Source organism: Amphiprion ocellaris, chromosome 15 (assembly GCF_022539595.1).
Source record: "Amphiprion ocellaris isolate individual 3 ecotype Okinawa chromosome 15, ASM2253959v1, whole genome shotgun sequence".
NCBI lineage: Eukaryota > Metazoa > Chordata > Actinopteri > Pomacentridae > Amphiprion > Amphiprion ocellaris.
In genome coordinates, this window is record NC_072780.1 from 2,810,088 (window position 1) to 2,820,838 (window position 10,751).

A 10,751-nucleotide genomic window follows, 5' to 3' on the forward strand; every position below is an offset into this window, starting at 1 on the left:
GTCCCTCTCAACCCGCCCGGCCAGCAGGCAGATGGGTCCCCCCACATTAGAGCCGGGTTCTGCTCGAGGTTTTTTTCCCTGTTAAAAGGGTGTTTTCCTTGCCACTGTCGCCTTTTGGCTTGCTCTGGGGGTCAGGCATATGGGTTCTGTAAAGCGTCTCGAGACAATTTGACTGTAATTGGCGCTATATAAATAAAATTGAATTGAATTGAATTGAAGTGTGTCACTTGACTCAGTGCTAATTAGTTGACTGGAGCAAGTGGAGTTTAACTTTAGATTGTTGTGAGGAAAAAGTTACCAAAAACGCCCAATGGATCCAATTTGATCCAAAAAATACAAAATGATATGGCAATCTTTTTCTTTTGGTTTTTGTGAAAAGTGGTAATAAACATCTCAGTTTCAAAAAAATTTACATTTCTGGCTATTTTTTGATGGTCAGGCTTTACAGGTTAAACGTATAGTACTAAATGTAGTACTAAATGAAGTACTACATGTAGTACTACATGTAGTACCTGGAGCCACCAGCAGGCGGCAGCAGCGGGTCAGAGGCCGCAGGAAGAGGAAGCTCCTTCGGGGTGAACTGGTGTCCATCTTATTTACACCCGTGAGATTGCTAAATTGTTGAATTGACGGATTTTTCAGGAGCATAGAAGTTGAAAACCGGGTAAGTCGGCGCAGTTACAGTCCTTTACTGTACCTGGAGACCTAAACCAGAGGCAGGAGCAGCTTTAGAGAGATTTAATGTTTGTCAGGACGCCTGTTTTCTAACGATGCGCCATGTTGGATTAGCCGTTAGCTGGACTTAGCTTAGCGAGCTAACGGCGGCTACATCCACCGGCTCCTGTTACCGCACACAGCACATTTAAGGTCACATTAACCAGTGATTTATAACTGTTAAGATGTGTTTTTGACAGACTGATAACCGCTACGAACGTTTTAAAACCAAACACACCGGGGAGGAGAATTAACGCCGGCTAGCCAGCTAGTTAGCTTAGCCTTCCTCTGGTGTGCATAGTGATTATATCTCAGTGAAATACTTGAATAATCTCATGTTTTAGAGAAAAACTAACATCGATAAACGAGTAGAGGGGAGTTCAATCAGCTTAAGGTGTTATTTAGAGATAGGAAGTTATTTCGAATGAGAATTCAGCGTTGTAGAATGACAACAAGCAGAAAAACCTCTCTGAGAATAGAACTGTAGGGATTAATCGATTAGTTTAGGACTGTTAAATTAATCAAGAACTGCTCTGATAATCAGTTAATGGTGTGAGTACATTTTAAAGGACGAAATAAATAGAAGTCTGCGTCTCAAATTGGATATATTTTGGTTTCTTTACTGACTTTAAACTGAATATTTTGGAGTTGGAGGACTGTAAACAAAACTAATCAACGTTTTCAACCATTCTGTAGGCCTAACAACTAATTGATTAGCTGATAGAATAATCCACAGATATATTGTTAGTTGCTGTCTTATTACATTATGAATGTAATAATGCAAACTTTGTAGTCTCACCAGATAAAGCAGCTTCATTTGCTGTGCTGTGTATCAGTGAAATCGGGTATAGCTCCTGTAAGATTAGCTAAATAGATTGTTTGAAGCTGGCAGTGACTGTTTTTTCCCACTCAAAAAATCATCATCAAGAGTGTACCTTCCTTCCGTATTTCTCACCTGCTCTGTGCCCAAGATTATGACCAATCCAGCTGGGTTTTTCATCTACCATTGTGACATCCCACTTGGGCTGTAATCTCCAAATATCTGTTTGGTCACAATTATTCAGCTACAAGACATCTAAAAGTTTCAGAAGCACACACTTTTGCTGTTACCAGAGATATTAAAGTGTCTCTATTGGCTTGTTTATGACTGTTTGGTCCAGATAAAAGCATCTGTATATCTATATATAAACTTGGCGATACAGTTTTAACTAGAGTTTTCAGCAGTCATTTTGTTTACATGATTGTAGAACATTTATAGTTTTGTCCGCTTCTTTCTCGCAGGTCGTCAGAGATGAGCAGTTCAGAGGAAGTGTCATGGATCTCCTGGTTCTGTGGACTGAGGGGGAATGAGTTTTTCTGTGAGGTGTGTTTTCTCAGTCTCACTTAGAGGCGTTTTTGTTGATTGTTCTCAACCAGGTAGTGACTACAAAATGATATTGAAAGTTTCAGGGAGAATATAGAATGTATGATGGCATAGATATTTACCAGAGTACACATTGTTGTTCCATTTATAGATCTGCTTGTGAAATGTGTTGGATGATGGGATGTTCTCTGTAAACTTGAGGAAAACAAATTAGACATTCAGAAAAAACACAATTTAATCAGGTTAAGAAAGTTACTACAAACCATGTGAAGTAAAAGCTGGTGTAGTTAGGAGCTTTTGACTGAATAAGTTCTGTTTTTTTAACACTGTCTTTCTGAGCCTGTGAGTTGTGCAAGAGATTTCTTAACATTTGATAAGTTTGTATGTTAATCCTCGTGTCGTCCTGCGGGTCAAAATTGACCCATTTTGAAATTTGAAAATGTGGAAAAAATATATTTTCGCAGTGAAACTTCTGATGTCCACATTTTCAACATTTCTGGGAAATCTCCGAGCATTTTTTGAAAATATTTACAAGAATTTTCTTGCCAAATTTGGGAGATTATTTTAAGTAAAACTTTTAAAGGAAACTTTTAAGGGAAACTTCTAAGGAATTATTGGAATTTTCTTCCTGAAGGTTTTGCAAATTTTCAGAAACTTGTGGAATTTTTTTGCTGAATTTTTTGGATTTTTTTCAGACACGGAAACAATTTTTTTGGTGCCTGTAAATGAGGACAACAGGAGGGTTAAACCCATTTTCTGTAACGTGGTCGTGGAGTATATTAAATATTACACCAAGTATTGTTGACTAAGCTGACTTCTAAACAGTAGTCACACATATTTATTCCTGGTTTCTCCAACTACAGGTGGATGAAGACTACATCCAGGACAAGTTCAACCTGACGGGGCTCAATGAGCAGGTTCCTCACTACCGCCAGGCCCTGGACATGATCCTGGACCTCGAACCAGGTCTGTATGCTACCCTCATGCCTCCACACCCTTAAGCTACGTGTCCACTAGATGTGTTTTTCCCCCATGTAAACGCATCGCATCTGAAAATCTCCCACTTGTTGGGCGTGTACTTGAGGCCAGTAGCCGGTGTTCAACTCCTGCTGACATTCTTCTCCAGCTATCTTGCCCCTGATTGGACAAACGCATCGACTCGGTGGTCGCAAACTTTCTCTTTTATCACGAAAACAGTTCAGTGAAAGGTGATAAATAATCTGTGCAGCAGCTGAAGCTGTCCTGGTTTTAGTTCACTGACGGCTGGTTTAGACGTTTGAGGAAAGTTTTGCAATGCGTCGGACCGCCGCACGCCGCATTTAATTTGCATAAAATAGAAGTCGAGTCTACTTTATGCATATGAGCTGCGAGGAGACGCACCGCAACCGAACCAGAATGCAACGAGGTGCGTTTCACACAGACAAGGAATGGGATGCAGGGAATTACCAGATCTAGTGGACACGTACCTTTAATTTTTAAATAAGCACTGGTTGTTGTCCTTAATGTTAGTAATCCTTACTGAACTATGTGCTGAATACAGCAGTTTTCAGTAAATGTTTATCTCCGTCAGCTAACATGTGCAACAGAGATCAGGAATCTGAGGAGCTGTGTTTGTTTCAGGACGTAAACATCTGTTGCATGTGTAGTAAATAGATAAAAACGAGAGGGAACGTTTGATTTGTGGTGGTCTCAGTTCGTTGTTTCTCTTCTCCTCAGATGATTTCTCTTTAACTCCCAGCAGGGCAGCTTTCTGTTTTTCTAAATCATTTCACAGGATCTTTGAACCACTGCTTAGAAATCCTTTTCCTTTGTTTTTGCTCCTTCAGATTCATTGATGTTCAGATCGCTCTCTGTTGTTACTCCTGGTGTTTCCTGTCCCTTTCATAATCTTTCTCAGCACAGTTTTGCGTCTCTTTTAACTGTCAAAAGCAAATGTGAGAAGTTCTTTTTTTTCTTCTTTGGTTTCTGCATCAGATGAGGAGCTGGAGGACAATCCCAACCAGAGCGATCTGATCGAGCAGGCAGCTGAGATGCTGTACGGACTCATCCACGCACGCTACATCCTCACTAACCGAGGCATCGCACAGATGGTAAATACACCGCTCAGTTCCATTCATCTGAAAATCTGTAGATCAATCACTCATTGTAGCATTTAAATAATTAGACAGTCACAATAGCTGCCGTTAGATTTTCTGTGTTTCATCAACTGAACTGAAAACGCAGCCATAAATCCTTCTTTAAAGGACCAGGTGGACATTTTGTGGACTCTCATCAGCAATTCATTGTGACTTCTCAGGTGTTAATAGCCTGAAAGGAGGTGGACAAGCTGATATTAATGTACAATGCTAGCCATCAGAACACAGTCTCTATATGATAAACATGGAAAACAATGTATTGTAGAGGTTTCACGCAGTCATTCTAAAATGTTTTCCTCTTTATATCCAGTGTGAATATTTACAAAAAAACTTATATACCTCTGTAATTAAAAGTCCTTTTATGTCCAGTGTTGCACTTTCATCTTCTAGTCTTTACTGTCATCACAAATGGTCATCTCACAAATATTAAAAAATCCTTATTTTTGTCAGTTTAAATTGTAAAACAGTTTCACAGGATAGTTAAAGAGATGTAAAATAATTCCAAGCTCTCTTTTAAATCAAAGTGAATTGCCCCTTACTGTTTTATTGATTATTTTTTTTATCCTTATTTGTACCTTTTTCAGCTGGAGAAGTATCAGCAGGGAGATTTCGGCTATTGCCCCCGAGTCTATTGTGAGAATCAGCCGATGCTTCCTATTGGTGAGTGGAACAGTGTCTGAAAATATAATACATGAGGACAAGGTAAACGACAAGAAATCTTTGACAGCTGTTTAAATTTTAGAGTCAAAGCACTGCAGTGTTTCTGTCTGCTCGTATCGGCGAGCCTGGTGTCCCTGTACAACCAAACTTAGAGCTGTGTCCTCATACTCGGCACAAAGTCAGACTCGTCTCCAGTGGGTGTTGGACTCCTCCAGGGCTGCCCCTTGTCTCCAGTCCTGTTCGTGGTCTTCATGGACAGGATCTCAGGGTGAGGAGGGCGTCCAGTTTGGGGATCTCAGGATCTCTGCTTTTTGCAGATGATGTGGTTCTGTTGGTTCCTCAGACCTTCAGCAGCACTGGAGTGGTTTGCAGCTGAGTGTGAAGCAGCAGGGATGAGGATCAGAACCTCCAAGTCTGAGGCCATGATTCTCTGATGGAAATTGATGGATCGCTCCCTCTCTGGGTTGGGGGGGAGTTGCTTCTCCAAGAGAAGGAGTTCAAGTATCTCAGGATCTTGTTCACGAGTGATGGGAAAATGGAGCGTGAGATGTGGCAGCAGTAATGTGGCCGTTGTACCGAACCGTCGTGGTGAAGAGGGAGCTGAGCCGAAAGGCAAAGCTCTCAATTCGCCGTCCATCTACGTTCCAACCCTCACCTATGGTCATGAGCTCTGGGTAGTGACTGAAAGAATGAGATTGTGGATATAAGCGGCTGAAATAATCTTCCTCTGTAGGGTGGCTGGGCTCAGAATTAGAGATAGGGGGAGAAGCTCAGACATCTGGAGGGAGCTCAGAGTAGAGCTGCTGATCCTTCACCTCTAAAGGAGTCAGGAAACAACAAAAACAAGACAGAAAATGACAAAAACAAAACAAAAAATGACAAAAACAAGACAGAAAATGACAAAAACAAGACATAAAAGACAAAAATGAGACAGAAATCCCGATTTCAGTACAATATCATACATCACTCCTGTACAGTTGAGGTGGTTTGGACATCTGATTCAGATCCTCCAGGGAGACTTCCTTTGGACATTTTCTGAACACGTCCGCCTGGGAGGAGACCTCGGGGTAGACCCAGAACCCTCTGGAGGGATTATGTATCGCATCTGGCCTGGGAACGCCTCAGGATCCTCCAGGAAGAGCTGGAAAGAGTCGCTGGGAGGAGGAACATTTGGAATGACCTGCTTCATCTGCTGCCTCCATGACCTGACCCCGGATAAGAGGAAATGGATGGATGGATGGATGGATGGATGGAGTTGCCCGTTAGAAACCTCCCTCTGTTCCGAGTCATCTGTTTCAGTTGAAGTCTAAATTTACATTCGTGTAGTGACAACTCTGACACAGAAGGAAGTAATTGCTCAACAGCAGCAGTGTTTGTTTTGCCTCTATGTCTGGTTTAGCAGATTTAATCTAACCTCGTTTCCTCCTTCTGTTCCTCGCACTCCTCTTCTTCCTCCACAGGCCTGTCAGACATCCCAGGAGAGGCCATGGTGAAGCTGTACTGCCCCAAATGTATGGATGTCTACACACCCAAGTCCTCCAGGCACCACCACACAGATGGAGCCTACTTTGGCACTGGCTTCCCCCACATGCTCTTCATGGTTCACCCGGAGTACCGGCCCAAGAGGCCCGCCAACCAGTTTGTCCCGAGGTTAGTGACCAGGGATGTCATGGTACCTGAAACTGTGCAGTCCTTCATACCACAGCAACAAAATAAACGTACGTCAACATTAGCTCCTGGGATGGTGTTTTAAAGTTATAAATAAAGACAGTACAGGTTTCTAAAAAGAATTATTCCAAAAACCCATTTCTTTAAATAATAAACAGGCTAGAAGCAAATAATACTTTCATAAAACTCCCTCGTCCGGTTTGTTTGGGAGGACTTTAATGCAAGTTTTAGTTAAAGCTGGTTGAGTGTTTTGTTCTACTCTGCATCTTCCTCATGCTGCATATGGACCGCTGATACAACAGATGCAGCCGTCACAGTTCAGCAGTCGTAACATTTCAGGATGCAAATGTTGTGACATGTTTTTAATATAAAGCAACAACTGAAACTCTCTCACAAACACTAGAGCTGTATTCCAGATTGCAAACTTTTTCTTTTTGCTCTAAGTATGCACCGTTTTCTACAGTCTGCATGCAGTCAGTACAGGCGACTTCCTCATAGTACTGAGCCCTCAACGTTGACTGCTGTAGTGTGAAATAAGCTGTGATCTGTCTGTGTGCTGTCAGTGGCTTAACTGCGATGTAACTGCAGAGGATTATGGATCAGAATGAGCAGAAAAACAGGCTGGGTTTGCAAACTGCAGAATCCGACCAGGTAGGACGTGCTGGTATTTTTTGCATACTGCATTTAATGTGCAATGTATTAGGAAATACTAAATCTTTTTCTGGCATACTATATACTATAGTACAAGGAGTCCTTGGTTTACGGCGTCCTTGATTTGCGGCATTTCGTTGTTACGTAGGAACTGGTTGACAAGCGGAGCAGATGAATACGTCGTCACGGTGCCAAAAACGGCTTTGTTTCCATTCTCTGGTTGTACTCCACCTTGGATTGTGCTACATTCACTAACTTTTTGTCCTTCATTATGGCTCCCAGTGTAAGTCAGACTCTTCTGATGCTTGGAAGAAAAGGAAAGCTGTCTCCATGGAAGTGAAATTAGATAGAAAAAAATGCTGGGAACAGGAAGAAACACCGACCAACATGGATCCAGTTGTAAAAACAGGTCAACATATTGTAGCGACCCTCTGTGATGAATGAGTGAGACTTTATCTGGTTCTCTGCTGGTTTATTGAACCTTCATACAGGCTACTGTGGACCGTAGCCAACGCCAGAAGAACTAGAAAAACCCCATAACTTAGCTCCAGAATTAGCCACCGTTACCAGCTCTCTCTACTGCTGACTCTCAGCCAATCAGAGGTGAGCTAACTAAACATGGCACGTTCACTGACATCAGGTAAATCTGGAACTGAACAATAAACATTGAAACCTCAACATCAACAACAATATCAGTCCGTTACAATATTCTGTTATCTTCTAGTAAAATGATTCATACATGCATGAAAGTCGTTGGTATTCATGACTTTATGAAGAACTGATTGATATTGTGATGCATGGAACGGATTTGTTTACATTTTCAAGCAAAGTTTCGACTTACAGGTTATTGATGAGAGGAAAGTTTTATGAATTAGGTGTGTATGAATTCTTTTTGTATCTTTTGCTGTCACATGTGCGTGTCTTTTCAGTCTGTCGTGACGTCTGTTTGCAAACACTTTTCATAAGAATCCGTATGACAACGTTTAGGGAGGGTTCGTTACAAAAGATCAGAGTTTAAGATCAATGTTCTCTCCCTGAAAGGAAACAGACGACTAATCCCTCATCACACGCTCTCATTTATCTCAGGGCCAGTGGTGGCGCAACGGTTAAGTGTCTGGACTACTAATCAGAAGGTCAGAGGTTCAAACCCCGATGCCACCAATGTCGGGCCCTTGAGCAGGGCCTTAACCCTTCCTGCTCCTGGGAGATATGCGAAAATCAGAATTTCCCCTCGTGGGATTAATAAGGGATAATAAAAAAATGTTTGTGTTGCATTTTGTGCTGCTCTGGACTTCATAATCATTTCTTTTTGGCTGCAGGCTGTACGGCTTCAAGATCCACCCCATGGCCTACCAGCTGCAGCTGCAAGCCGCCTCCAGCTTCAAGAGCCCCGTCAAGGCCATCCGCTAGAGCGCCCGGGAGGAAGAAGAGGAGGACGAAGATACCTAGAGAGAGAGAGAAGGCAGGAAAGAATTACTGGACGGAGAGGGGTCACCTGATTTTACAAAGCTCTCCAGATGCCCCCTCCCCTCCCTGGAGACTGTTTTATTTTGGTTTAGATTAGGGCAAATGAAAAAGATTTTTGAGTGTGAGCGAGACATAGAAAACACACACAGATAAACACACACAGTTGGTTTTCCACCTTACCAAACTCATCCGTGCCAAAACCAGAAGGCGAGGCGACAGGAAGCTGAACATTACGAGCACACCGATGAGAGAATTATGTTGTCGGTGGGTGACGCTACACTTTGATTTGTTTTTTTTCCCATTCAGAGCTGATGGATGGAAAGCTGAAGGCTCTGGGTTTGTTCTGTATTTGGCACAGTTTGGTAACCGGTGGTGGTGAACCCTCCCTGCATGTACACTCAGGCTGGCATCCGCAGAGGCAGCTGGTGTTTTTTCCTGTATCACACGGTAAAATTCGGTTCGTCGCACAAAGCGTTTGGTTAAATTTGCCTTAAGGTACAGAGAAACATCCTGGTTGTTTTCCTTTTCCCCACATTTCTTTCTGCTTCTAGAGTAGAGATTGATCAAACTTGATTTTTCTAAAGAGCCCGTGTCGTTTCTCCAGCTGTCTGTGCGAGTGTCAAACACCTTCCTGCGTGAGAATAAATCCTGTGTTACATTTGTTTCCCCTCCTGCAGCAGCAGCAGGTTTGTACCGTCACCCACCTTCCCTCTTAGCTTCATCTCCACTACTGGAGTAGTTCGACATTCGGGGAAATGTAAGAAGTTAGATGAGAAAACTGATCCCACTGATGTCTGTACAGTGAATATAACGCTACAGCTGTTAGCTCGGGCTGGAAACAATCAGAAAAGCTTCTAAAAGTCACTAACTGATGATCTTAATCCTACCAGAAACAGAAATGTGTGCTCATATAGACGGCCGCCTATGTGTTTTATTGGGGGGTATAACGAGATGCTGACTTGTGAGCTGACTGATGAATAAAAACAACAGTTTGCTATTTTTAAGAGCGTTATGAGGCATTGAAACCAATGTTGCACCACATTCTATGACCACAGGGGGCGCCGTTGCACAGAGGTTACGTTAAAAACATTAGATGGTGTTTTAGGTGACAGACTTTTGTCCTCCTGTTTAGAAAATGCTGCATCCAGTAGTTTCTACTAAGACTAAACTGGGTTTGTTTTGTTTGTCCTGTGGTCCTACTTTATAATAGCAGCAGAATATGGTGCAAAACTCGTCTCATAACACCTCAAGTGTTTGTTTTAATCATACATACTCCACAAATAAGAGGTGCTGGTAGGATCTGACGCTCATTTATTAACGTTTTTCTTCACCTTATTGGCACATAACGCTGTTAAAAATAGCCAGATGTCGTTTTTAAAGACACCAGATGGAGCCAGGCTGTCTGTTTTCAGTCTTGTAGCTTCTTCTTAGTTTTCTCATCTGAATCTAAAGCGAATATTTCCCCCAAAATGTCCCGACTGCTGCCGTAGAGATCGAGGAGACTGAGAATTTAGACAATCTGAATCCTTGGACTCCCTCCACCGCTGCACTGATCCTGCTGGTGTCTTTATTTATGTTCAGGTTCACAGACAGACCACCAGCCGCTTGTTTTTCTTTCTGAAACAGCGGGTTCAGACACTCAGCAGCCCTCTTCTCCTCTTTACTTTAGTGTGACTGCAATAGACTCTCTTTGTTTTTTTGCTTTTTGGGATTTCATGACACAAGAGAAGCGGTATTTATGCGTCCAGATTTTAACTCATGTTGTTGTCGTCTTTCTGCTACTGTGGAAGGGTGAGCAGGATTCAGAATTCTCAATAAACGTCTATTTTCTTTTCATATTTTTCCGTCTTTTATTTGAACCTGTCGCTGCAGTTCTTCCATTTCGCCACAAGGTGTCAGCAGAGAACTGGGGCGGGGCGGGGCGGGGGGGGGTTCATTTTCTGACGTCTGAATGTTTGTTTGTTTGTGGATGAGAACATGAAGCAGAGCGAGCATACACCGCTGCATTCCTGACATATGTGCGTGTTTTGGAGCTCGGAGGAGGATTTCCTGCGGTGTCCTGGGGATTGATGGTTGTCTGGCTCGTGGGTGTG

At 42.6% G+C, this 10,751-nt stretch overlaps 1 protein-coding gene across 1 annotated transcript; it reads left to right on the forward strand.

Annotated features, from left to right (window-relative positions):
• Nucleotides 1-515: 515 nt before the first annotated feature.
• csnk2b (casein kinase 2, beta polypeptide) lies at nucleotides 516-10,496 on the forward strand. The gene is made up of 7 exons (XM_023290913.3): nucleotides 516-664; nucleotides 1,996-2,077; nucleotides 2,941-3,043; nucleotides 4,052-4,167; nucleotides 4,797-4,872; nucleotides 6,333-6,522; nucleotides 8,511-10,496. The coding sequence occupies exons 2-7, from the start codon at nucleotides 2,006-2,008 to the stop codon at nucleotides 8,599-8,601; spliced, it is 648 nt and encodes a 215-aa protein (XP_023146681.1). The 5' UTR covers nucleotides 516-664; nucleotides 1,996-2,005; the 3' UTR covers nucleotides 8,602-10,496.
• Nucleotides 10,497-10,751: the final 255 nt, after the last annotated feature.

What these genes read in the sequence shown, in the direction of transcription:
- csnk2b (XM_023290913.3), top strand. Translation starts at nt 2,006, where the DNA reads ATGAGCAGTTCAGAGGAAGTGTCATGGATCTCCTGGTTCTGTGGACTG. An exon ending in GGAATGAGTTTTTCTGTGAG is followed by an intron (nt 2,078 to 2,940) that starts GTGTGTTTTCTC and finishes CTCCAACTACAG; the next exon opens with GTGGATGAAGACTACATCCA. An exon ending in GATCCTGGACCTCGAACCAG is followed by an intron (nt 3,044 to 4,051) that starts GTCTGTATGCTA and finishes TTTCTGCATCAG; the next exon opens with ATGAGGAGCTGGAGGACAAT.